We start from the raw sequence: 27,990 nt of genomic DNA on the forward strand, positions 1-27,990 counted from the left end.
GGATCACAAGGAAAGTACATTGTGTGAAAATGTCCAACAGCATCTTAAGACATCGGGCGAACAGTTAATGGACAATGCACCGCCAAATTAGTTTCTACAGTAAAAGATTTGGAGTGGTCATCACAAAACATTCATCTCAGTCCCAGAAAACAGAATCCCAGCAAACTGATGTCACATACTTGAATCATACATAATTTATACAAAGGGGGCCACACAGTTTAAACATTTTTTTACCTAATACTGAGAAAATGTACCTAATTTTCTGAATTTGAAGGAATAAAAATTATCTGAAAAAAGAAAACGGAATTATTCTGGCACTAAGCAAATATGGATGATTTTGCGAATTGTATCTGAGCTAAAACAGGACAAGCTTAGTGTAGTTTAATGTCAGATGAATGTAAAACACAATTTCTTTCAGTTATTCACTTCAGCATTTACCAAGAAAGACTACACGCTTGTTTCTGATGATTTCTACGAAATCACACACACACACACACAAAACTAACATTGTGTGTACTTGTGTGTGTTTTCTTGGTTAGCGCCCAGACACTGGAAGGCTGTGAAATCCTCCTGGGCCCAGAGGTGACGTACGGTCCTTCAGGCCTGGATCTCTTTTGCCCCGTTGCCATGACCGTCGCCCACTGTGCAGAGGTGGATGCTGAGAACTGGAACATTCAGCTCAAGAGGAAAACCCAGGACGGCAAATGGGAGGTAAGCCGCAGGACGAACACCTGTCAAGTACATTACAGCGCGTCCGATCTGAGCCTGGCTCAGCAAATGCCACTTGGTCCGCATTGCTTATCTTTTCTTTTGTACTTCCTTTTTTCTTTGTAGCTAAATGTCAGCAGTAATAGAGGTTTGGTAGCTCAGGAGCCAGACAGGTCTGTCTGTTTACTTTGTTTGCTGAGGCTGAATATGTTGTCTGCCTCTTGGCTGCATGTGGTGTCTCCAAGTCAAAGCAACAGCGGCTTTTCTTTGAGCATCTTTATTTAAAATAACTGATTCAGAGACAGAACAACAAAAAGGTGCAATTTATCATGAAAAACTGAGTAGAAAAGGTAAAACAAACATACAAAAACAGTGAAAAATTAAACAGAAATTATTACAATTACAAGAATAATCTTAATTCTTAAATGAATGCATTTCTATAAATATTGAGATCTCTTTCTCGTGTGCCAGTAAGAAAGAGAAGGGAAAAGGGCTAACGTAGCAGCTAATTCTGTTAGCTTTGCATGGTGTTAACAACCTGTGCAATAATGTTGCGCATGTCTTGTGTTTAACATTTATACTTGACGTCTTGTTAAATAAGAGTAAATTATGTCAAAGGAACACCTGTAAATACATGTTGTCTATAGATTATGAGTTACCAGCCTAGCCAAGCTAGTCACCAGCTTCTGCAATGCTAACGCCAGGCTAGCCAATAACAAAGCCCATTTGTCCATGTTAATGGCCAGCAGAGGAAATAGCAAATCCGAGCCAATCCTAGGCATGCTAGTTGTTAGCCGCTTCAAAGCTAAGTCCTTCTCATTTGTGATATATGGCGAGTTATGTGCCACTCATAAAAGACTGTCGGGCTTACTTGGGCGAGTTGATTGATGCGACCTCCGATCCGCTCGGCCTCCAGAGTGTGACATAAGGCCATGTGGATGTAACACTGCTGCTCTGTCAGGAGGGAAATAAAGAAACAATTACAGCTTGTAATGGCCAGAGAGAGGCATGGCTGCTGTCAGTCTGCGAGGAGAGAATGGCAGACGGGCGTTGGGGGAGTTGGAAACAGGAACTATCGATTATTAGATCAGGAAAGGCACAACACAGCAAATTTAGGCGTAGGGCAATCATGAGCAAAATCATGGGAGTTGTTCCTCCAATGACCTTGGCTCTCTGGCCACACACAGTTGATCAAGCATTGATTTTAAACTCAAACAGAGTGGTATTGCTCTCACTTTTCTGTTCCTCGCTGCTCGTTAATGCTGCTGTTCGACAGGACACGTTGTATTTTCCTGAATTCGTCCCTTCTTTTTGTTTTTTTCCTGTCCTTTTTCCCCCCATTTGGTGCTGATTGTTTCACTTGTCTGGATGAAATCCAGAGAGTTTAATCCCTGGCCCAGAGGCATAACATGCCCCGATAGCAGTTGTCGCCTCGCATTACTTGCTCGTGTTTTGGGGCAGCAACCGGCAAAATGATTACAAGACAAGTGGGAAAAGAAGATTGCCATGTTGGGATTGGGTTATAATGAAGAGAACGGTACGTCGGGGACTAATGGAAATGTAAAGATGATGTAAACCTTTGGCAAGCCCAGAATAGATCAGAATAATGAATGGTGCAGGTTTGCCGCTGGCTGTTATGGTGCTTGTCACTTCTTAAGTGTTATTTGGGTCGCTGCTGCCTACAGTCTGCATTGTTAACTTTTGTCTTCTGTCATTGGGAATATCTAAGAGCTCAAGCTGCTTCTTTATCGAGCCCCAAACAAAGACTCAACAGAACACTATTCAATTGGCAAAATTCAATTCGAAGTCCTTAATTAAAGCTGCACTATGTAACTTATACAAAAAAAAACCCAAATCAACCCCAAATCCTGTGCTAGCTGCCTGCTAGCACAGGCAGCTAGCAGCCTGTGCTAGCTGCAACAGGCTGCAGCTAGCACAGCCTGTTGTGAACGCTAAAGCTAGCGTTCACAGCTTTAGCGTTCACAACAGGCAGTGGTAGTTGGAGGAGATCCATTTTTTCACAGATTATCTGTCTCACACCACACTGTCACAACATGGTGATGGTTTAATAAATATGTTTAAAAAAAACAACTTTTCTTTTCTTTTTTTAAATAAAAGTTACATTCTGCACCTCTGATCCCAGTTGGGAATAAAATGTGGCAGTTTTCTTCAAATAAATTCTCATGGCAGTGAACAAGAAGGTGAGAAAACAACATTTCAACTTAGCACAATGTGCTCCAGATGCAAAGTGTGAATATATATGTATTTTTTTTATTTAAAAAAAAAAATAGCTTGGAATAACCCAGATCGACGCGGATCCTCAAATGGTAGGTAGCATCAGTAAATACAGCAAAAGATAAAAAGCATGAAGAAGAAACATGTAATAATAATAATGATGATGATGAAAAAAGCCAGTTTGCACCACAACAATCCTTGTTTGCTTCTCCCTTGACTTCAGATTCATGCTTACGTAACCTTGGCTTTTACAAGCATCCTCTGTTTGCTCTTGTGTGACAAAAGGGAGGCAATTTCTTAAGATGCGCCAGAGTTCTGAGTGAGAGGAGAAAGAAAAGAACAGAGGAAATAAGAACGGAGTCAAGATTCATGTCACTTTGAGATTTCACTCTAATATTAAAAGGGCACAGAGCTCCTTGGAGCTTCTTGGTTGGAAATAATGACTCACCGTTGAGGTTTAACCTAAAGAGGCAGAGGGAGAGGGGTTTGGAGATGTATAATACCTCCAAATCCACAGCGCCATCAAAACACCCTCATTTCAGCTGTCATTAAAATGCATATGACTCACAAAAGAGACCTCAACACTCCCAGCTACGCTGCGTTGTTATTCAGCACCATCACGCAGTGTGTTAAGCTGCGCTTACGAGGAAGCAGAAGGCATAAATACAAAATGCATAAACATAAAGTATTTACAGGAGTCCTAGCACCTGATTAGAATGGAGCTTGAACCAAACGGTAGCAGTGCGCGTCTCATCAGTAGAGCAGAGCAGACTGTCAAATAGGGCTGCAGCTATTGGTTAATCTATCAGTTACTCTGAGGATTAATCAATGGATTAGATTTAGAAAATTCCACATTCTGCTAATTTTTTTTTTTTTTTTAAGCAACACTCTAGATATGTTTTTAAAAAGGGAACGACATGACATGATGTGAAGCTCAGAAAAGTTGGTTTTATATAACACTTCCACTTTAATAAAAAAACAAAAAATTTGAGCCAGGTGAAGCTAGAGCTGCCACTTGAAGAATTTTGAGTAGACAAATGATTTTTGTTATCATAAATACAAAAATATAGATATTTATTGTACAATTTTAGGGTTACTTATTACTCTGGGGGTGGTGTTCTTTCAGCAAAATGGCCTTGGCGTCTCCAACCAACCATTAATGGGTTACTAAACTAGTTGTTGATCATTTCAATAATCGATTAAACGCAATTACACATAAGCAATCACAATTAATCGGATTAATTGTTTCGGCCCTATTGTCATGTTCTAGATGTTAAAACTTTAATTCCCAACAGGAGCCGCCAAAACGTCTCCCCTGAATGATATGTTATCTCAAGGAACTCCCTAAAGAAATAATGGTTGAAAAACGTCATTAAGTAATATTTGGTCTGTGAACTAAAAGAGGATGTGGCGACTAACTTTGTGTACTCTCACTACCCAGCAGCAAAGATCGTATTTTGTTAAATGTCTAAATTGTTGGGGTTTTTTTTTTTTTTTTTAGAAGAAGAAAAAAGCAACTGTGGAATTGAACCACTCTTGTTGTACGTTGACAGTTAACGCCAGGATCACATAAACTCCTGCAGTTCGTTTGCTCTGTTTTAATCTCTTTGCCTCCTGTCATTACACGACATTGTTGAGTATAAATATCCTCCTACATTTTCTCAAAACCCTCCTCCATTGTCTTGTTATGAGTCCACCCTGAATTGTCTACGGTCCTCCAGCTTTTGCATTTATTTTTTTTTTTTGTGCGTTTCTAAAAAAATCTCGTTCCCTTTGCGATCTCGAGAAAGTCAATTATTGCCCGTCTGGTCTGGATCTGCACGATGAGGCGACTGAAAATGCATCGAGTCTCTGGTCAAACAGACGAATCTCATCTTACAATTATAATAATAATAATAAAAATTTAAAATAAAATAAAAAACACGGTTTGGAGAACATTAGTTTAGAGCCATTCGGCCTCAGATCGTGAAGCGCTGTAATCTGGCTAAAGCCGCAGTAAAACTAGGCGGGCAGGGAGCGAACATGTGCGGCTCTCCTGTCTCGCGTGACGTGACTGCCGCCGGCGTGACTTTTAATTGGCGCTTTGCCAGTTAACGTGATTATTTGCGAGCGGACACGGCTCCTCCAGCTGCGTCTTAGCGCGCCGTTTGGTCTCGCTGCTCCTCATTAAATCGTGAATTCGCGTGAATCTCGTGGATCGCGTCTCCTTGCCAGGGAGCGGATCAGGACGCGCTGCGTGACTGAACTGCGAGGAGGTTCTTGGGGGGAAAAAAAAAAAAAAAACCCACTTGAACAAATCTGATGGGTGTGTGGGGAGGAATCTGAATCCTACAGCCACGTTTTTCTGTCCTGGAGTATTTTACCGCCATTAAAGACCTAATTCCTTTAAGAACCGGCTTCCTCTATCATTATTAGCTACTGTTTGAGGAATCGGTCCCTTGAGGTGCGATGTGGGAGAAAGCGAGAGTGAAGCAAAAAAGCAGATTCCTTCATTGCAGTCGGAAATAATGAAGTGCTCTGCAGCTGCTCGAGTCGTCTCATAAATAAAACAGTCTGCGTTGTTTGTAATGACAACATTTTGTTCAGCTCTGTGCTAACAACATCACTCATGTAGGAAATGGCTTCCTGCGTTCCAGCTTCCAACCTCTCTGAGTTCATGCTGTGTGATTAAACCCACCATATGTCACCTAACTTCTGATTTGAGAGCAGCTTCACATCGTGCCAAAGTTAATTGTCTCTGTCATGATACTGATGCGGCTCCTGAGATGAATATTTCTCTCTCTACTGAAGACTAGCAGCTTTGTCTGCCGCGTGAAGCGGCTGCGGCAGCAGCGTTGTTGGTACTGAGTACTGAAGGGTGTGTTTTTTTTTCAGCTCTCATGCGAGGTTTTCAATCTCAGGCCTTGTACACACACGTGGTCAGGTCTTTATAAGAGCGCATATCTCTACCGCATCGTTTATAAATATATCATGCACACGATACGGGTTTCGGGAAAAGTTTCCATCCACATAAACCCGCACTGATCCGCCTCTGAGCGCTGTTTTAAACACGCCGGGCCCATAGGAGGCAGTATAGCGCACAGTCAAAACCTTTGTCAGCCAATCAAATTGCTTCGAAACAACCACAATTTCCTGTTAGGGATTCAACATGGCGGTTCATTCAGAGGTTATACTCATTTAAAATAGTGTATTAGAATATAAAGGTAATGAAGTGAAACAAGGCGATGTTTTTTGGGATTCACGTCAAGGCAAGTATGTGGTTATATTGGTGCATTGTTTGTCGCAGACTGTAATGCGCGAGGCCCTAAATCTCTTCTTTTTTTTCCCATGTACAGTACAAACACAAAGATGGAGTTTTCTCAAATATCCACTTTAGTCTAAGTTTTTTTTAAAAAATAAATAAGCATTTCTAATGATATTAAACTGAGTTTTTGTGTGGGCCATTTTGACCCTCTGAATCCCCTTTTTGCGATTCACCACCTGCTTAATTTTATGCCTGCTTTCAGTTTATTGTTGCTAAAATTAGCATACGCGTGCATAAATCTCAACCTTTTCATATAATTATGATCTTTTATATGTCAAACAAAATCTTGTGCACCCACTTCTTGGTTTTAATAAAATGAAGGTTCTTTGTTGTATACAACCCCAGCTCCAGTGAAGCTGGGAAGTTGTGCAAAACATAAACAGGAAAACAGAATACTATGACTTGCAAATCCTTTTCAACCTCTATCCAGTTGAATTCACTACAAAAAAATAAGATATTCAATGTTGAAATGTTAACCTTTGTTGTGATTTTCAAACATTCACTCATTTGGAATTTGTCTAAAACACGTTCCTAAAAGTTTTGGGGGGAAAAAAAACTTACATGTGTTGAAGCTCTCTGGTGTCATTTTCATTTTAGGTTGTTCATTTAACTGAGCATTCGGAAATTAAAAATGTCCAACATGTTCGAATTTGTCTTCAGGTCTGCAGCCCGTCATGCGCGTTCTCTTTGTTTTCCTTGGCAGGAAGTGATGTCAGTGGAAGAGGAGTCCGCTTCCTGTTACTGCCTGATGGATTCGAGCAGCTGCCACCTGCTGCTGGACCAGCCGGGCTCGTACGCGCTGGTGGGCGAGCCGCTGACGCAGGCGGCCGTGAAGAGGCTGAAGCTGGCCGTGTTTGGGAGCGTGGAGGCGGGCGCCCTGAACTACAGCCTGCGGGTGTACTGTGTGGACGACACGCCGCACGCCTTTCAGGTGGGGATGTGCTGCTGTACCAACAAAGGCTGAATTGGGGACAGAATTTGGGAGTTGGATTTGTTTCGTTGTAGCTTTTCTTGGCTGCAGGTGGGTTGCATTTTCCTTAATAATTAAACTCTGTTGTTGAAGCAAACAGTCATTGTTCCCTAGTGGCTGAAAACTGGAACTTTTCTGCCTTTTTCTTCAGAAAGCAGGTTTAACATACTCTGAACAGAAGGCAGATACTCTGAGTAAACTTACTCGGCTCTGTGATTGTCAGGGTTTTTCAGAACAAGGTAGCTCAACTCTGAGTCCAGGTAGCTGAGCTCCGCCTTCGAGACGAAGCTCCTCGAAGGCTTCGTCTCGAAGCTAGGAAGCTTCCTAGCCGCACAGAACACTCCTGCTACTTACTCACTCGGCTCCTTCAGACTAGCCAGCAGCAATTAGCAAACACCTGGTGCACATCTGCTGAGATGTGTACAAGCTACTTCTCAGAGCAATGCTGGTAGAAACGTTGTTAAAGGAGCCATGTTGGGATGACTTCCTTAAGGCAGAGTTTCAGAAAGAACAGAAGTTTTTAAATAGACAGAGGTCCAATTTTAGTTTGTTAAATTGAAATTGGATCTCTATATATAGATTTTTATAACACCTGAAGTTACCATAGTTACTTGATTAGGCTATAATATGGCACAACATTCTTGGAATACACATAATACTGCCCCGTTAACTAATTAGATGTGGTTGTATTAAATTACAGGACTTCCACTGGAAATACGTACATTTTTTTGTGCGTTTTTCATCCAAGAATGGTTAACTCATCAGAGAGAAATGAGACGCTGCAGCTTTTCTTCAAATAAGCCGTCAGAGCTTTGCTTTATTTCCGGAGTCTTTGTCAAAAGCAGAAGGATGCACAGATGCACTCGAACGACCGGGAGAGGCTCGGCCTACATTCAGAGGGCGCATCTTATGCGGTTGTTGGCTTGTTTCTGCGAGGGAGCAGGGGCCACAGAGGGCGACGCCATGTGAGCCAAAACAAGACGGCTGCGTTGTGAGGACTCTGACACAGCGCTGACGGATGCTCTGCATGTGCTTGTAATAGTCTGAGGCAAAGACTGCCACGGTCTTTCAAATGTTAATCTTCTTTCTTTTTCTTTTGTTTTACCTTGATTGACCGGATCTTCCTTTAGCAAGCAACCGTGCATGCTTTTTGAGAAATGAGATGTTGTCAACGAACCTGAAGGAAATCAGGTTCGTTGATTCCACCCATGGCTCCCCTGAGAGGAGGTGAGGCGATCAGGGACGAGCCGGTGGCTGACTCCCGGCCGCTCCTGCGTCGCGTTGCAGGAAGTCGGCAGCAGCTTGGCTGTAAGACGCGCCCTGGGTTGGCTTTATGGGTTTGCAGCCTGCCGAGCAGATGCCAGACGTTTCGCGCGTCCCTCGGGCTTTCCTTCCTGTTAACGGCGCGTCTCTGTTGCGTGTTTTCCAGAGCTGCAGGACAAAATCAGCCACAGAGCAGATTCAGAAGACATTTGTGGACGTGCAACAGTTCACCGTGTCTCTGGTTTAGTTATTTTCATACTTTGGTTCATTTTTAGGTGCAGAGTTCCACAAGGTCAAAGTATTGTGTTATGATTCTGATTCTTGGGTAATCAGTCAACAGAAGACACAATTTTCATGAAATGGATTCACTTATTGTTGAACAACCAACTGGACAACTGAGTTTTCTCCCAACTTTTGCTGTCGCCATTTTGCGGATTGTGGACTACAGTAATTTGACGACGGTTGAACTGCTTGTGTAGGGAAAAAAAAGATCAATTTCACATCAGTTTGAAAGACTAATAAATAGATTAATAAACACAAAAACAAAGGATATTATATTTCTAATTTAAGTGTGTCCTAATTAGGTTTATAAATGCACAATATAGTTCCAATTAGTTATACATTTTCCCCATTAATTGCAGTTTTTATTTATTTCAGTTAACAAAAATGTTTTCTCAATTTCGGTTTTTGTTATTTTCAACTATAAAAACCTTGATTCAGTGTGCATTTTCAAAAATAGTATCAACATTACAATTTTTTTCACATATTGATGAATTTAAGAAACAGTTTTTTTTTTTTTTGAAGTATCAAGCAGCATTAATCAGAAGCGTTTGATTTCTTAACAAATTACATCCCAACCCCTTTAAACAAGACACCGTGGCTCCCAGGGGCCTTTTTCACAGAAACCGGTTTGCGAGGACGACTTGGATGCAAATTGCCAGCGAACCGTTTCCCAAATGACTTAAACTGGCAGTTTGCAGAAAAACTTCCACTGCCCTTCGTCTGCGCTCATGCACGGAGCGGGAGGCTGCCTTCTCTAAATGAGACGCTTTTTAAGTGCCAAAATAAACAGTAAGTTGCTGCTTGACTGTTTAAAATTTAAATTAATTAACAGGCCTTGCCAGCTGGAATATAATGCCTTAAATTAGATTATTTAGTGGTAGTGTTTGTACAGCTTTATAAATTTAAAATATGTCTCAAATTAGAGTTTTTTTACTATATATATATATATATATATATATATATATATACTGTATATATTATTTCATTGAGACCAAAGCATCAAACTGAAGACTTTTATCATCCAGTTTTTGGTAGAAAGAGAGAGAAAAGAGAAAAATTGTATATCATGAAAATGGAAATTATGGAGATCTTTTAATTATTATTTGTCATGCCATACATTGATTTTTTTGCAGCAAGCCAAGTTGGAAATGTCCAGGCTTCCCAAAGAGATCAGTCCATAAGCATGTGATTATGAAAAAAGGCGACATTTAATCCAAACTCCAAATCTGTTATTTCAAAAATGCAGCTTGCTACACGCTATAAACCAGCAACACACACCCAGTCCTACCGAAACATCACGAGACTAGACTGGACACACACCTTTGACCTAAGCTGTGCTAATGTCAGTGGAGGACACACGCTGGCATTATGTGTAGTTCCAAAACCAAGTCCCATTACCAGTTGTAACCGCCGGATTAATAACGGAGGATATTCTCATCTATTTATGCAGCTGATATCCTCCAGCGGACAGCCCAAAGCAGCCCCCAGTAATTGTGTTGACGTTTAAGAGCCACGCTGCAAAATAAATTCATTATCAAATCATATCCGTGCTTATTGTGAGATCTCATTTTGTGAAAATAAATAAAACAAAAAAAAACAAACATGAATCCTAAACTGGCAATATTGCTGATAACATTTTAAAGGGGAAAGATATTACTGCCGTTCTGCTGATTTTCTCCTGTAAGCCTGTGTTTATTGGGCTAAATTTTGCACATTTTCTTGAATGAATAATGTATGAAGCTCCCAGCGTGGGTTTGCTTTGGTCCACAGCAGAAAAGGCTGATCTATGAAGGCTGGAATAAAATCCTTCACTTATTATGACACAGACGTCTATGAATTGGTCCCAGATCATAGGCTGCTATTGGACATGGTGGACAGCTCCGGATGTTTTCTTTTTCTTCATACTATGGAGACTCATCTCGATACAGAAAATGAGCTCAAGGCAGTTTGAAGGTCAGATTTATTTTTCTAGCCTTTGTAAGCACACAGGACCATGTCTACAGTTGTGAAAATTGAATGGAGGCGTACACACAAGTCACATGCAATTGACCAAGCGACACATCTAGAAATGTTTACTAGCTGCAGAACCAGATCAGGTTTCTGCTGATGTTCAAACAGGTTTGACTCTTGTTTCTGTTTCACTTACTGCATTTTGAAAGGCAGCAGTGTCTGACCCTTTTTTAAACAAAAAAATTAAAACATGTTGCTTGTTTGAGAAGCTTAAACTCTGATCAGTGAGTCAGACAGATGTACAAATCTCCTATTATGTACTATGTGAAAGCTTTCCATCATCTTATGATGTTATCCCTTCATCGGAAAAAAACCTGGAATGTTGCGTTTATTCTGTGGTGCATGTGTGAGAAATCCTTCAATCTCCATGGCAACCGTACCTCCCCTGGCGCTTCCCCACTCTGCTCCTTCAGACTAGACAGAAGCAATTAGCAAACACTGCATCTGCTGACCTCGTTACTCGTTCTGATTACTTCCTGAGTTTTTGAAAGAGCAGGAGTTTTTAAAGAGACAGAGGCCCAATTTCAAGATGTTATCGGCCAACCATTAAATGCTAAAGCTAAAGCTAGCATCTGCTATCACAAACTAAAGGGTGATTTTTGCATTTTTTTAGGTAATTTGGATTAAAGTCTAAAATACCTGACTTCATAAAGAGTTTTTCTAAAACACAATTTGAGAATAGTCATGAATTTGAAATCTTTCCGAATCTCATTAACATCTTATCTCCCTGCTGTAAACTCAGTATCGAGTGCTCTCTCGTCTTGTGAGCTCAGTGTAGGCGTAGACCTTCAGGAAAGACGGAAAGTTGCACGTTGATTTTTACGGTAATCTATCTAAATGGTGATGTAAACGTAAACTGTGCTACTTGGTAGTAAAAGCCAAACGATACTGTGTTCCTTCAGCAGTTGTGGTCAGGCAGGCAGGCGGATGCCAAAACGTTCATGCCGGGAACACTGGGCAGCGATGACGGATGAATACCTGCGAGCCACAATCAAAGTGCTCTTTCATCGTCTCAAATTCAATTTGGGGGAGGAGGAGGATGGACACCTTCTACCACGCTTCCACTCCTCCCCCCACACACACTCCCAGAAAACACACCAATCACCAATCAGCTCCAGTCTGTCATGTCGCCGCCGTAAATGGGATGCTAATGAGCGAACGCAACTTGTAGGATTTGTTCGGCGGAGACTCGGATGTCACTTCATGTCAGCCTGCTTCTGTGTTAATATTTGCTGTGAGTCAATTAGCGGATGTGACAGACGAAAGGATTAGCAACAGGTGTTGGTGCTGATATGCAAAGTAAGTGTACCTTCAAAGGGAAAGAGGATTCTGGGTTTTCTGTCTGACTCTAGTTTCTTTAGTTTGGCCAGTCACAGCTTCCTCTCCGTTTCCTTCCTGTTTTCCTCTAGTTGTTGTTTCCTCTTCCTTTCCTTTCAGTTTCATTTCCACGCTCTCCTCTCTTGTCCACCGTTTGTCACACTGTGCGTTGCGTCCTCTCGTCCTCAGGGAGTGGTGGCCGCCGAGACGTCCAGAGGGGGTCAGCTCCTCGAGGAGCCAAAGACGTTGCCTTTCAGAGCGAACACCTTCAGCCTCCAGGTGTCGATCCAGGACGTCCCCCAGTTCCTGTGGCGCATCAAACCCTTTACCACATGTCAGGTAACCCACTGCCGAGGCGTCTGTGTCACTCCGGAGGCAAACAGCTCATCAGCGCGTTGTTTCCACTCCTCCTGGGTTCACTCATGAGTCAGACAGTGTGAGCAGCTCTCGCTTTTCCACCGGTGAAGTCGGAAGATTCCAGTGAACTCTAAACCTGTGAGCCGTTCTCTGGGCCTCTGCAGCGTAGTAACAGGCTCTGGTCCCTCCATGGTCACAGTCCTGTCCTCCAGGGCCGGCATCCTGCAACCTTCACATGGGTCCCTGGTCCTATAATGTGGAATTAAATGTCTAAACTGCCTCACTAGCATGGAGTCACGCTCTATAGAGCCCTGATAATGAGCTGGTATTGGAGCCAGGTGTGCTGAGGCACAGAGAGACTCTGACCGTTGCAGGAGACCGTCCCCTTCAGGACTTTAGGTTGAGAGAGCTGGACTGCCTTACATCTGCTGCATAAATCCTACGTATGCGATTTGTTCTATTGCTTCTTCTACTGTGTGGTGCTGTTTCCTTGGTTTCAACGTTTTGATATTATTAGGGATGAAACGATTAATCAGATGAAGGGGAATCGGTACTTAATTGATTCGTTTGTTTAGGTTTTTATTCATATACTTTATTGTATTTTCTGCCAATTTTCTAAGTGTTTTTAGTAGTTTTTACCAAATTTAATCACATTTTTTGTTGTATCATTTATTTTCTTGCCTTGTTTCATATTTGGGTACTGTATTATGTTTATATGGTGTAAAGCACTTTGAACTGCCTCGTTGATAAAATGTTCTATGCTGATAAACTTGACTTGCTAAAGGCCCTGACAGCTCACACACACATCCTGTATGAAGAATCGTAATATCCTCCATCCACCCTGCATCTTGGAAATGGAACAAGCCCGAAAGAATCGCATTGAAACGTCTCCTGGTCGGTTCAAGCTCTGCGTGTTTTCGGTCAAAAAGCTTGCTTTGCTGCTGAACGCGGGTCGACACACAGCAGCTCACACAGCCACAGCTTTAGCTCGTCAACAAAGAGCTCGCAGCATTCTGACTCGTTTCATTCTTCCCGTTCTTTCAAACGGTTCGTGTCTCTAATGTCAGACTCGTCGTCTTTCCGCTTCCCTCCTGCAGAGAGCGTGAACAGAAGATGTGATTAATCGCGTTCGGTTTGCCTGCAGGAGCATTAAGATGCGAACCGAGGTAGAAGGAGCACGGTCTGCTGAATTCTTTGTTGTGCTTTTTGTTGCAGCTCAGATACTCTCCCTCGACTCCCCTAAAACTCCTCCCTGTTTGTTTCTGTTGTTTTAAGATCTGCAGACAGAGCCACCTTATTTACGCCCGGGAAACGTCAGGCGCGCCGAGCGAGCCGCTTTACGTGGAGCAGGTGCAGAATAACGGCCGCCGTAGATCAAGTCAGCTTTTTAGTACCAGGCAGCGTCCCAGGCTTCCACGCCTGCAGCCTTTCTTCTTCCTGATCTGCGGCTGCATTATCAGCTGCAGCAGGCTGCATGGTTCACAAAGGTCGTCACCTTCAGGGTCTAGGTGTGGCTGAGATCAACATGATCGACATGTTTTTTTATTCATCCTTCCAAGTCTGGTTAGCCGAGATGCAACAAGAAACTACGCTGTGTGTTGTCAGGGTTTTATGTGATAGATCAGCACATAATAGTGAAAAGGAGGGAAACTGATGCATGGTTTCATATTTTTTCAACAACAACAATCATTTTGTATCATTTTAAATTATGGAGTTGAACTGGAATTTCTGTTTCACAACACCACCACACAGTGCCAGATTGTAGATATTTCAAAATAAGTGAATAAAACGAGTGCAAAAACACTGCATGTTATTAAAATGTACAGGCTTTGTGCTTTTCTGCCACACAATTACAACTATTTTTAATTTGAACACTAAAAATCCGTCAAACGAAAAACGTCAGTCTAAATTTAAAAAATAAGCCCAGAATCCAATTTTTCAAGTCTGATATGTTCCAGTTAAAACGTTCACTGGATATGAACTGGATGTCCAGGACTGCTGGACCTTTCTCTGCTTGACGCTCTCTGTTTATCCAAATCCTGAAAACCACTTCCTGTGTGTTTCTTCAGTCATTTCCTCACGACGGCACGTCAAGCGCTGGGCGGGCGGAGACTTCAGAGCCCGAATTTCACCTGCCGACCGGGAACTTCTCGTGAAACAAATCTGTCATTTCTTTTGGAGCCGCCGACGATAATGTTCCCCCTCCGCTTTTGTTTCCCAGGAATTCTCCTTCCCTCAAGTGTGGTGCAGCAACCAGCAGCCCCTGCACTGTGCCTTCCAGCTGGAGAGATACAGCCCCGCCGCCGCCCAGCTCTCCTGCAAAATCAGCGTGCGACAGGTCAAAGGTCACGAGCAGATCCTGCAGGTCTACACGGCCGTGGCCGAGGTGAGGCAGCGCAGCTTCCCCGCTCTTCCTTTGTGTAACCTTCCAGGAGAATGAGGTGGTGGAGGTGAGAGAAAGGGTGGAGGGCAGCTCTCCTGAGCATGCTCTGTGTGTATTAATAGAGCGACCAGGACGCTCCCGCCTGCCTCTCTCCGCAGATTTATGTCGAGCCTCCGCTGTTCTCCCCGCCGTACACACAGGGTAACTGTGTGTTTTGTAACCTTTATTTGCCCAGAGAGACGTGTGTTCCTGCAAATAACCTTCTGTGCATTCACACACACACACACACACACACACACACACACTGCCGTCAGCGGCTGAGCAGCTCCAGTGGAGCGGCGAGGAGCTGCTCCTCCTCACTCAAGAGCACCTTGACGACGGTCGGGCTGTCGAGGCCCGTCCTCCCTCCAGGCCGCACGCCGCCGTAATAAAACACAAACCCATGCACAGGAGAAATGTTATTTACAATTACTGTTTACACTTCAATTTAATTCCTCCCCGGTGATTAGCCGAGCTCCGTAAAAGCGGCGGTTTACAGGCGCCGCGTCGAGACTCCTCGGTTCTGATTCACCTCAGCCTGCCTCCAAGAACCTTCACCGCATTACAATGAGAGAAAAAAAAACACAAACGGACGTGTGTTTTTGTCCACCGCTCTTATGCAAATATTGGAAAGTTTGGTGCATGAAGATCAACAGCTGGAGGGAGTAATTATCCAGTCAGGTCCAATTAAAGCCAACTGGAAGCAGAGGACGACTTTGGTATGCATAATTAATAGAGCTCCAGTCATGAAAACATGGTGGCTGGCTTTTAGTCCCCCGATGTGAGGAATGCAACGTAGTTTACCCACAAGAGCTGCTCAACATGTCAGTATCTCCCACTGCCAGCAGAGGGGGTCATTTTGGTAACCAGGTAGAACCGCTTCAACCATAACAAATATAAAAGAGTCGACATGTTGGGACAGAACCAGGGCCAATGTAGATAGGAGAAGGAAATGCAGAAATGTTTAAATTAATCTCAGAAAAGTCCAAATATTTTTACTTTTTAAACTCAGAAATTTTCTTGTTTTTTTTTCTAGAAAATTCCTGCATTTTCTCTTTTATGTACCGTAGCCCTAATAAGCTGTCATAGCATGTTTTATTGTTTTACTACAGATAAAAAGAATGACTTCACCACTCAGAAAAATGTCTGGTAGTTTTGTTTTACCATAAAATAATGTAAAAAATTCTTTTTTAAAAAAAAGGTGTACATATAGAATGCATACGCACACCTTTTGGTCAGTGGTCCTACACTGAAAAAAGAGAACACAACTCCGATTTTAAAAAGAAATGATCAATTAGTAACAAGTAATAAAATAAAATTGATCCAAACTCAATTTGGATCAATTAATAAACTTAATTTATTAATAAATAAACTTAATTTGTTAAATTGTTGAGAAGAGCAAAGAGAAATTAATGTAAGTTTCATTCAATTATTTGCGACTAGTAGACATACTTTTTTTTAAAGTTGGAGCTGTGTTTTCTGTTTTTCAGTGTAAACTGACAGTCAAAAAATGTCTTTTCCGCTAAAATTTATAACAAAGCAGGCTATACAGTAGCTGTACAGTAGTTCTTCGTCATATCATGCAGATATCAAAACAGACCAATCAAACAGGAAGACAAGAAAAGTTGGCGACCAAGTGGTTTCCGTCACTGCAACACGCCTAACACAGGAACACCGCTGTCAGCAGCGTAAGCCCTGCAGCTTCATGCATATCTGGGGTTTTATTTTCTGCACACTTGATGTTTTAAAACATCATTAGTTGGAATTTTCAACTTTTTTTCTCCCATTAAGAATGTTCTGTCTGCTGAATATTTAGACTTTTTAAAGTACTTCTCCAAGGCCAAGTCTGAAGGGGAAACACTGAAAACCAACATCCGGATGTCTAAAAAAATAACTTTTGTATTAACGCCTCTCCATTTGTAGCTCATAATCTAGTCTAAGCAACCCAAAGTTCTTCACACATTTGCCCACTGATGGTGGTGAGCTACAATGTAGTTACAGTCTGACAGAAGCGAGGTTGCCATGCCACCAGCCTTCCGACCACCATAAAAAAAAAAACAACTAAAGACAATAATCTTATAAAGTGTAACATAACTTTTATTGACACTTGGTAATAGCCAAGGTTCCAAATATGTTTCAAATCTGGTTTCTGAGGTTGAGCAGAGAGCCTGTCCTGGCTCTGGGAGGGAAACTGTCGGTTCGCTGAACTTCCAGCAGCTGAGTGACGTTCTGCTGTCGCCAGCGAGGCACAAGCATCTCTGACAGCGTCGCCTTCCAGCCGCCGGCCTGACTGGAGCGGCTGCTTGTTGCGACGCTCCGACCATAACGACTCCTCCGCCTGTCAGCATCTCCGGCGGCGCACGTCAACACGTCCCGGGTCCGTCAGCAGCTCCGTCCACATTAATCCCACCGCGGGCCGAGTCGGGAGGACATTCCAACAAAGCAGCAACAAAGAAACAGGACTAACACAGGATCCGCCTGGCTTCCAGCCACTTCCAGCTCATGATTTATACATGTCACAGCAAGAAAAAGTTGGGCTTTCTGGTGGAAAAGAAGAAGTCAAACTGCTTTCAAGAGTTGCTGGCAAGTCAGCAATGCAGTCTTGTTGTTCTAGTTGGAGAGTTTCCTCCTCCTCCGCTTTCTTTTTCTTCTTCCCCCTGGAGATTACGTTTAAGAAGAAAACAAAATGGTACCATCTGTTTGTATCGTGTGACCGTGTTTCTGCAAACTAGATGTTCCTGCTAAATGTTTCACAGCCATGAAGTTCTGTTTTACTTTCAACCAGCGGCTTACACCGAGAGAAAACCGTTCACCTGGGAATTCAGCTGACTTCCACTTCCTTTACAGAGTTTTTTTTTTTTTTAATCCACTCTGTTCATTTTAGGCTTTTAATGATTTATTTCAGCTGGTATTGATTTTAAAGTGGAACACTTAAACAAAATCCACCTCACAAGAATTTTTGGAACAACTGGGTCTGTAAATGCTGGGAAAGTTCAGGTTAACAGCGGACCTCAGCTGTCCCCGAAAGGCTCCCCTCAAAAACTGCATCTCTCTTTAAGAGTTCAAACATCAAATCTACTTTAATATACATCAACACACAGAGTGGGGCTGCCACGGCGGACGATGTCTTCAGTCTTCTGCTGAGTTAAGTAGCGTTGCACCCAGGAAGTTCAGCTTTCCCAGCTGCATTTCCTCCTGAATATTTTAGAAAAATCCTTGAATAGGCAAATTTTTCATGAATAATTTGTAGTGCAAAGTTGTTGTGTTGCAAAGGAAAAGAATCTGCAAATAGGTGAATCCTGAATACTGAGCCCTGAAAAGCTGAGGGTCCACTGCACTGCAAACGAGAATGGAGCTCCAACTTTAAAAAAAAAAAAGTGTAAATTAGACTATATTTGTCACATGTAGACGAATTAAGTTTGTCAAACTTACTTTATTTACATATGTTTAAAGGGGCAGTATTATGTAAAATCGAGTTTTTTGAGCTTTATGTCATGTTATAATGTTATTCACTTGTCAAAAACATACCCAGAGTGTTGCCCTTATTCGTTTATGCGGGGCATAAAAGAATGCCCTGCATAATGGCAACCGCCTGGTTTGACCTAGCTCCTCCTCTTGTGAGCTGTAGTTTCGCCTCCCAGAACACCCGTCTCCTTTGACTCCCACATTCAGCTCCTTCAGACTAGCCAGCAGCAATTAGCAAACCGCTGGTGGAACTGCTCATCTGCTGAGCTCATTATTTCTCAGAGCTAGTATAAATAGGGTTAATAGGTGAGGCATGTTGTGACAACTTCCTGAAGAGCAGGACCTTCTTAAAGAGGCAGAGTTCCAATTTTAATTTGTTAAATTATAAAATCAATTTTCTTTTAAGTAATGTTTGATATATAAAGTATTTTAATAACAACTGAAGTTAACATAGTTACTTGATTGTTGTAAGAAATGGCACAATGTGCCCAGAAAATACAAAATATCGCCCCATATAACATGACAACTTAATAAGCGTAATATATTTACTTTTAAACTTAATTTGATTACTTGTAAGCAATTAACTCAAGTTTTTTTTTTAATGTTGGATGACCTGTTTTTGTTTTTCAGAATTCTGATTCAACAAAATATGTAGAAAACGTTCAGCAAATTGTATGGACTATTTCAATCATTATTCACCCACATTTTTCTGACTCATCTCTCACTAAGACCTGCTGTCCCCACAGCTCTCTGTGAGCTTCAGCGTTGTGTGGACATTAAGACAGCGGGTCAACCCAAATTGCATGGTGTGTGGTGAAAAACGCAGATTAAACCCGGGTGTCAAACTCCAGTCCTGGATGGCCGGTGTCCTGCATCTTTTAGATGAGCCTCTGCTGCACCACCTGAATAGAATAATTAGGTCATTAAGGCTCTGGAGAACTGATCTACACAAGGAGGAGGTCATTAAGCCATTTTAATCCAGTTTTGTACCTGTGACACATCTAAAAAGTGCAGGACACCGGCCCTTGAGGACTGGAGTTTGACATCTGTGGATTAAACGAATGAGTTGTGATTTTCTGATCTGAACTGTAATGTTTGGAAAACGATCAAAATGGCAAAACAAATCCCTCCAGAATTACAGAGATAAATGTGATTTGTGGAAAGTGTAATCTTACACTGATTTTTCTACTTCAATCTCCTATGTGCATGTTTAAACAAGACTTTCAAAGTTACTCAATTTAATTTGGGTAAAAATTGTTGAGATGTAGCAGTTCCAGAGTTTCAGACACCCCAGTAAAGCGTACTTGGTTTCCCCATCTTTGTTCTGTTTGTTCATGGCCGAATGAAATGATTACAGCAGCTGCAGCCATTCATATCTAACAGTTGTCTTGTTCTTGGGTATGTTCTGTCCGACAGGGTGAGAAAGAGCCGGTTCCATTTTTCATGCAGACAGACTGCACGGTCACGTCCCAAACGGGGCCCAAGGCCTTCAAAATCCCACTGTCCATCCGCCAGAGGATCTGCGCCACCTTTGACACTGCCAACGCCAAGGGCAAGGACTGGCAACTCTTAGCCCAGAAACTCCACCTGGACCGGTGAGTTCTACACCACCTCCGTAACGTACCGTGTTGGGGAATCGGTTGGGCAAATCAGAGCAGGTGCACAGCATGCCGAGCACAAGTGGTTCAACCTTTTCACACTCGATTGGCTTATCACAAACCTCTTGGTGTTTTATGGAGATTTCAGTTGATAGGCCAACAAAGGTAGCGCACAGTAGATGGTAAAGGATACACTTGAAGACATTGTACAAATAAAAAGATAAGTGTGGCGTCTATTTATGCTAATTTCTCCTGAGTGAGTCCTTTGCAGACCTTCCGATAAGTGAAGTGACAGTTCAGGATTAGTGTTTTGAGCCATGTTTCTTTGTACATCTAGAGACATTTGTACACATTATTCTGTACAAATTGGTTCAACCTCAGTCTCTGAACATCACGGTTCAAGTCTCATGTGGTGTTTTGGCCTAAACCATTGCCTTGTATCTCCCTTTGTATCACCTTCTACCAGGAGCTGTCCTCCTGGTAGAAGGTGAGCCTGTGCTGCAGTCTCAGGTCTTCTCCAGTCTCCAACTGGTTTTCTTTCCAGGACTGTCTTGTCTCAACTGGCCACCCTGCTTGTCCCTCCTGAAAGGACAGCATGATGATTGATTGGTTTGTTCATCAGACTTGTGGTCCACACAGACATAAAAAAGAACAAAGGCATGATACACATCACCATGGCGATAAACAGGGTGATTTGGGTCAGCTTTAGTCTTTCTTGAGCTGGGGGAGCTCTATCAGACTTATCCCCATCATTTTAATACACAACCATACTTATGCTCATGAGTATAGATTTATATGCAGATATAGAAAATGTCAATTCTGGTCCGACCTTAGATGACTTTCCAGATAACCTGACTCCTTATGGCTTTCTTTCAATACTAACACAGTCATCTCATTTGTTTTCTGGTAATTGCTCTATCACGATGATGATGAGGAGAACTTGAGGCAACCGCTTGTCTTTGCTTGTTCCTGTGGCATCAATATTTCCGGTAGCCACAGGAACTGAAGATCTTCCTCAAAGCTCTCCTCTGCAGCTTGACCAGCTTTCAATTGAGTCCAAAGTGACCAGCAGTTGCAGTCCCTCTCATGTCGGCTCTAGGAAGGTGGCTCTGCAGCTGCAGTGGCACACTGCCCCCTGGTGGACTCGTGGGAAAACCAATACAATGAGGCTTCACCACATTGGCATGGCAACCGGCTCTCTGTTCTTCCTAAGCAAGTCAAACTTTAGTCGATTTCAAATCCTCATGACTCGGGCGGTTAATTTATTCCTAATTATGTTCTTATTTTCTTTAAAGGTCACAGCCTTTTGTCATGGAGTTTGTGAAAACAGATGGTTGTATTTATGGCTTAAAGAAAGATAGAAACTAGTTTTAAAGTCAAGCAAAGCAGCATTTAAGGATCCATATGGTTATTTTCTAGTTTTAGATTTTTGCCTAAAGTACTTAAAGTGGAGAAAGTTATCTGGATGTGCAGTTTTACTTTATTTTTGAAATGAAATTTCCCCCTTCGTGTCCAGTTACTGTTGTAAATCTGTTCTCGATCAGGCTCTGCCACCTACAACCACAGTCTGACACAACAAACACATTCTGTGCTCAGAATCAGCAGAGGGAAGTCCTGCTCATAAGTTTACATACCCCGGCAGAATTTCTGATCTTTATGTTCGCTGAAAGACGACGTGTTTTTTTACTCACGCTTAGTGGTTAGGTGAAGCTGCATTTGTTGTTAAAATAAACATATTTCTTGTTTTAAACCATAACAGCTGATAGAAGGTAGTCAAATGACCCTGATGAAAAGTTTCCACGGAAACTTATAACTAAAGCGTCAATCCAAATAACTGAAGAAGGCTTTGAATCCTAATAATTGACGTGAGATTTCATGGTAAATTAGGTTAATGCTATTAAATTTGGGTTGTTTTTATAACTGAAATTTTATCATTGTCCGTGTAACCCTAACTAACACACTTCAAAGTTTGTTATTGTAACTCTTTTCTATATACAGATATTTGTTAAAACTGTCACTATGTTGTGACAGTACTGCATAGGACAGACAGTCTGTGAAAAAAAATCCAGCTCATCTACCTTCTCCCATTGCTAACTAGAAACAACCAATCAGAGCCAGGAGGCGGGTCTTAGCGCTGTCAATCATGCCCATTTGCTCGCCACTCCCCCCTTTGTTCTCTGCTATACTACTATGCTAAGGCTAGTTAGCATGACCATCAATGACAGAGGATACATGGTTTTCATGCACTAAGCCCCTCCTCCTGCCTCTTATTGGTCGGTTTTAGTCGGGAGCGGTGGATTTTTTTCAGATGACAATAGCAGCTCAGAGAGCTTTCTCATATTACACTGTCATGACATGATGACAGCTTAATTTGTTTAGCAAAAATATTTTTAAAAAATGTCGCTTAAACTTTTACATAACTGAGCGATAAAGCATGATCAGTGGATGTAATTTAATACGTCTTCATGTTACGTCATGTTAAGAGTGAAGTCCTCATCCCTCCGCCATGTTGTGCTCCTCCACAGTAACCTGGGCTACTTCGCCAAGCAGCGGAGTCCCTCCGCTGTCATCCTGAGCCTGTGGGAAGCTCGTCACCAGGACTCTGCCGACCTTGACTCTTTGGCCAGCGCCTTGGAGGAAATTGGCAAAATCCACTCCAAAAGCTCCCCAAAGGACCCGGAGGAAGCGGAGCCTGACCTCAATCACATAGAAGCGGGCGGCCTTTACGGCACGGCCAATCCTGCGGCGGTTCCGGCGGGCGAGGACTGCGCTCCCGAATACACGGGCTGAGAGAAAAGGTCGGCCGGCTCTAACTGGCAAACCAGCGGTCGTGTGCGCATGCACATGGCGCTACCCCTGCGGCGCGTCAGGAGGTTGTCTGTGAGCGGACAGTGGCAGCGGTCAGCACGCCGAGCGATCACAGCGGGCCGAGGTGAACCAGCTCCTGCTGTGGATCTGCCCTTGTGTTTTAACGGATCTGTGGACTGACTGTAAATCTTTGTCGGCCTTTCCTCGGTTATTATTTTTGTTTTGATTTTTTCTTCAGCTCTTTGCTTTAAGTTTGTCTTTTGAGTGTTTATTAGTTTTGACTTTTGCTCAAAATATAAAGGATTCTTTATTTCTTTTAGTTTTTATTTTCAAACACACCCTCTCCTTTTTATCTCAACCATGAGGAATGACGTTTTCTATGTCCATCCTTTTATCTTTTTTTTTTTAAGCAGGATATTACTAACATTGTTGTGAAAGTGAACTTTAAAAGCCAGATACTGTATTCAAAAGTGATTCATTTTCATATCCTTAAAAAAACTAAACCGTCTGAAAACCCTACGTTTGCATAATCATTTCCACCAAAGCAACATTATCAGCATTAAGCAACATCAGAATTTAAACTGGAGATGGATGAAAACAATAAAAAGAGCTGTGGCATAATGTGGATGAAGAGGTTTGTTCACTGTGCTTTTAGTTTGTTACAGTTTGGGAGGAAGCTGTAGAACATCATTTCCTGTCTGGGGTGTCTTATCACCTCATTACCACCATAAGCTCCCACAGTGGACCTCATATCAGGCACCGACACCTTTCAACTAAACCACCCAGCAAACACACACACACACACAGTGTAGACACTGTGACTTGAGAGCCCATGTGTGAAAACCATCTGACAGTGGAATTCAATATGCATTAAAGTCACAACAGCTTTAAGGTTGCAGAAACTAAAGAGGCTTTTAGTTTCTCATTTAAAAATGGCTCTAAAGTATAAAAACACCAAATCCAGATGACGGAAAGAAGGATGTATTGGACTGATTCCTGGAATACTGCTAATGTTATTGCTATTACGCTCTAATCCAGATGACACCCATACGCATTTCTGTTGTTTGGATAAAGGGCTAAAACAGAAAACTAGTAGTTCAAGAAAGCATCAGAAGCACTCCACACCACAGAATGACTGGTAGTTAGCAAGAGCCTGGGCTTGAAGACTCATCAGATTATCTGTGGAAAGGTTTTCTGGCTCCTGGTAATTTACTTAGCAGTGGAAAGTAACTGGTGAACATAATGACAAATTGAAAAGGGTAACACATGGTGTCTGATGAACATCAGGTGTTCGTAAAGATCACCCAGACAAACGAAGCACCGCCAAGCCCTTAACGTGTACCAATAGATTCAAAGAGTGGAACTCCTGGGGATTTGTGACGTGTACCGTCAAATTGGTACACGTTAATTGGTTAATTAGTATTAACGGCCATCTGGTTCTTCTCAGCTCTCCTCTCATCACAGTGGAGGATGGTTGTTTATGGCGCAGGTAATTTCTGGTGCAAACGTTAGCAACCGGGTAAAATTTACAACTTCAACAGAACTGCACGCCTCCAGCAAGCAATTGTTTCTCAATAGCCGAGGTTCCAGACACTCCGTACGAAATAAAGCGTAGGGGCTGGTGTTTACTAGAAGTTATTTAGTTCCTCACGTCCTCTAATTTTGCATATGGTTGAAGAACCAATAGCTAATACAACTTATTGTCTTGTTTTCTTTAAAAGAGAGAAACTTTTCTCTCCATTTATGTTCAGTTTAAAGTGGATGAAGATTTTAAAGTAATCCACATTTTTTTTGTGAATCCACCATGAGATGAGCCATGTTTTGTTTCGCCGTTTCCCTCCGCACCACAGCACGCACAGTTTTCCTTTTTGTACCTGCAGTTATGAGGTTTTGTCTAAGAACGTTAAAAGAAACCTAACTTTTGAAGTTTCTTTCTTTATGTTGTTGTACCAAACATTATGCTTAACGGACTCCAGCCATGCTCATGTAGATCTGGTCTTGTTTTGATATTTTTTATGCTACCATTGTATTCTCCTGCTGATCAGCAGAATCATTTCACTACTTGTTTCTTTTTAAATGAAGGTAAGCTTTGTTCTACTGTCAGTAGTGTTTTTAATCTAACCTGACTCCACATTGTGGCAGTAAACTACTTTGATGTTGTGAAGCTACTACCCAAAACTTCACTTTTCCCACAGATGGGCTAGTCGTGACTATAATTTCCAGTCTGAGGATATTTTAAATCCTGTTTTTGTTTTTTTTTTTAAATAACAGTTGCATAAAACATGCCGAGAAGCATGTTTATGTAATGGACGGTAGTTTGAAGCCGATAGGAACATTTGGGTTTGTCCAACAATCCACAGCCAGATTAAACGTGAGCTGAGCTAGCACTTTCTCCAGAACCTGGGCTCACACCTGGACAGGCTCCTGTGTGACACCGGCAGGCTTTTTGCTGAACCTTTCATAGTTCCAACTAAAATGATACTTTGGATTTTTCAAGCGGTTCTGTGAAGTTATTCTCGGTAATAATTCCCTTACCTGTTGGCTGTAAAATCAAACTACAACATTTCATATCAACAGTATATTAGGTGGTTTCACCCTTTCACAGGAAAAAACCTTTGGCAGGTCCATCAATTTTTTCAGCTAACATCCATGTTGTGACGCTAATCTTAAGCTAGCTAGAGACGACCAACTGACCATGAGTCCACCAGGAAAAGACCTGGGAAACCACAGCCATGGCCCACCTTCAAAGGCATTCCATAATCAGCAGCCTGCTGAAAAACACTTAAAACACTTTTGGCGTACTTGAAGTGTATCGATACACCCAGCAGCATCAACCAACACAGCTTTAGCGTAGCGTAGTGGCACCTTATCATCATCCACCAGTGAGGAATTGGATCGTTTATATCCACATTATTCCGGGGACGTCGTCCTCTTCGGTTGTAGTTGTTTGAAATGGCTAAAAAAGCAAATGCAAGCGGTCAGTCAAGCTAGCCATTAGCATTTTGTTTTTGTGTTTTTACTGCATTTAAATTATACACGTCATGACAAAAAATAAACTGAATGAAAAGAGCTAGATTTATTTTTGGCTAATTACAAATTTCAGTAAAAAGTCAGATGACAAAACCACAAGAAAAATCAAAGACGGAAGAAACAAAATTTTGTTGCACCTTCATTTACATGACAGTGAATGAGGTGTCTGCTTTTTCCCCTCAGATAAGGCCAATTATTGATAACGAACTTGTAACCGATTAACTATCTCGCAATTTGAAAAGGTAAAATCTTTTTCCACCCACATCAACATGTCCTGTGGCTATTGTTGTTGTTTTATTCCTTAATTTTCCTGTGAAAAACGGCTCATCTGCATTAGGGGAAATGTACCTCGGCTTCTCATCAGGTGTTGCTTTGAACACAAAGTATTTCTGACCTGCTACTGTACAGTTGAGTGGTTGTTGTCCCGCTATGCTGGTGAAATCTCTTTAATTTCCCGAATCATCTCTATGCATTTTAAACAGATTATAGAACTCCTTTTGGATAATTTAAGTGAAAAGTGTGTCTTTCGTGTTTTCTTTCCTTCCCTTCAATCAACTGTGACTGATGTTTGTTATTCCCGCGGGATAAAAAGAGAGTTTCTGTAGGAGCTAAGCTGCTGTTGCATCCAGTGTCCATGCCCCTTGTCTCCTGTCACACTTTGCGTCCCCCCCCCCCACCAGCCTGGACGTGTCCCAGTGACGTCTGCTGTGTCTCATTATAACCTGAAAGTGATGCACACATCCTCACTGTGTATAACCCTGTGGTGTCAGATATAATCCTGTTTCGTGGGAGGAAACGTTCCCTGTCGTGTCAGCGGAGTTGGTTGGCCCCATGCTCTTTGTTGCTACACGCATGGCCTTCGGCTTCAGATCACTATTCTTGTGCCTTGTTTACCTACTGTAAATGGTGAATGTTGTAAAGTACAGGTGATGGGGAAGAACAACAACAACGGAAAAAGAACAAATAATCACGCTGACATACATTTAAAGGTATTAGTTGAAACGTAAAGACTATAATATTGAATAGGCTGCAGAGCTTTTCTAGTGCTGAACGTCTACGTTTGGTAACGTCAGGGCAGCTTTGTGGTACACTGTATCTATAATTACGGACATTTTGGATGTTTTCTGTACAGTAGGATTTGCAAATGTATATGCAGCCTTTTGGAAATAAATGTACAGCTGAAAGATCATCTCGTCTCTCGTGTGATTTTGGGTCATTTTCCTGTCGTCTCGCTCACGTTGGTGTGAAATGATATGCACATCTCAGAATTCAAAGTCAGACGGCATTACTGTACTTCTCGTGTGGAAAAACAAACGCCTGGGACTGGAAACAGCCGCCGATTCTTCGATGTTAATGTTGGACTTTTTGAACGTTGGGTTTGACGTGTAAAAAATGGATTCGTAGACGTGGTCCGGTGATGCTGTCATCATTTTTTGGTTATTTTGTTTCAAAAAAAGACATGCAGCTGAAATTTCAGAACGAGTGAGCAAACACAAACGTCGGCAGCAGCAAACGCAAGGTTTCTGCTTCCAACTGTAGCAGAGTTTCTGTGTGCAAAAGGAAAAGTTGCTGTTGTTATACACACATTGAACACTAAGAAATTCATTACTGTGTTGCCCTTGTCAATGACCTTTAGATGGATTTTTGATATCATTGTTTGTGACATTCTGTACCAAGGAGGTTGTGATATTGGCCTCACTGACTGGGCTCTCAGTTGCTTTATTGATTTTCCATTCAATCGAAAGCAGTGCGTTAAATGTAGTGAATCTCTTTTGGATGTGGTTGGTGGTGTTCCTCAAGAGTCAGTTTTAGGACTCACTTTTTACTACTTAAATAAATAATATAAGATAAGACACACATGCGTCTATCCATATTGATGCCAATGACGGTATTTGTATCAACCCCCCTTCAGTCAATCCTTTGTAGAACCACATTTTACTTCAGTCAAGTCCAGCTGCGGGTCTGTTGGGTTTCGGAGACTAAATCATTTGCCCGATCTTTGAGAAACACCTTCAACTCAGTCAGGTTGCCGAGTCCTGTTGTTATTATGAAGAAGGCCTTCTTGTTCCGCAGCTGGATGCATGACTGGTCCCCAAGGTCTACTGAGATGGAATCATCTGGCTCCAAAGAGCACACTGGAAATGTCAAAGGTCAGTCCACATCCTCGCCATGCTGAACATAGACACAAAGAAAAACTCTGAAGAAGATCCGAGTGACAACT

At 42.1% G+C, this 27,990-nt stretch overlaps 1 protein-coding gene across 2 annotated transcripts in view; it reads left to right on the plus strand.

Moving 5' to 3' along the window:
• The window catches only part of LOC102221065 (netrin receptor UNC5D), a 226,292-nt gene extending 199,336 nt beyond the window's left edge, over positions 1–26,956 (plus strand). For both annotated transcript variants that reach the window (XM_023343786.1, XM_023343787.1), the window contains 6 exons: positions 540–711; positions 6,951–7,178; positions 12,279–12,428; positions 14,668–14,832; positions 19,750–19,928; positions 22,457–26,956. In XM_023343786.1, coding sequence (XP_023199554.1) covers positions 540–711; positions 6,951–7,178; positions 12,279–12,428; positions 14,668–14,832; positions 19,750–19,928; positions 22,457–22,721 — 1,159 coding nt within the window. In that variant the 3' untranslated portion in view covers positions 22,722–26,956. The remainder of the gene's footprint in view (positions 1–539; positions 712–6,950; positions 7,179–12,278; positions 12,429–14,667; positions 14,833–19,749; positions 19,929–22,456) is intronic.
• The last annotated feature ends 1,034 nt before the right edge of the window (positions 26,957–27,990 follow it).

Source organism: Xiphophorus maculatus, chromosome 12, assembly GCF_002775205.1.
Source record: "Xiphophorus maculatus strain JP 163 A chromosome 12, X_maculatus-5.0-male, whole genome shotgun sequence".
In the NCBI taxonomy this organism is placed as follows: Eukaryota; Metazoa; Chordata; class Actinopteri; order Cyprinodontiformes; family Poeciliidae; genus Xiphophorus; species Xiphophorus maculatus.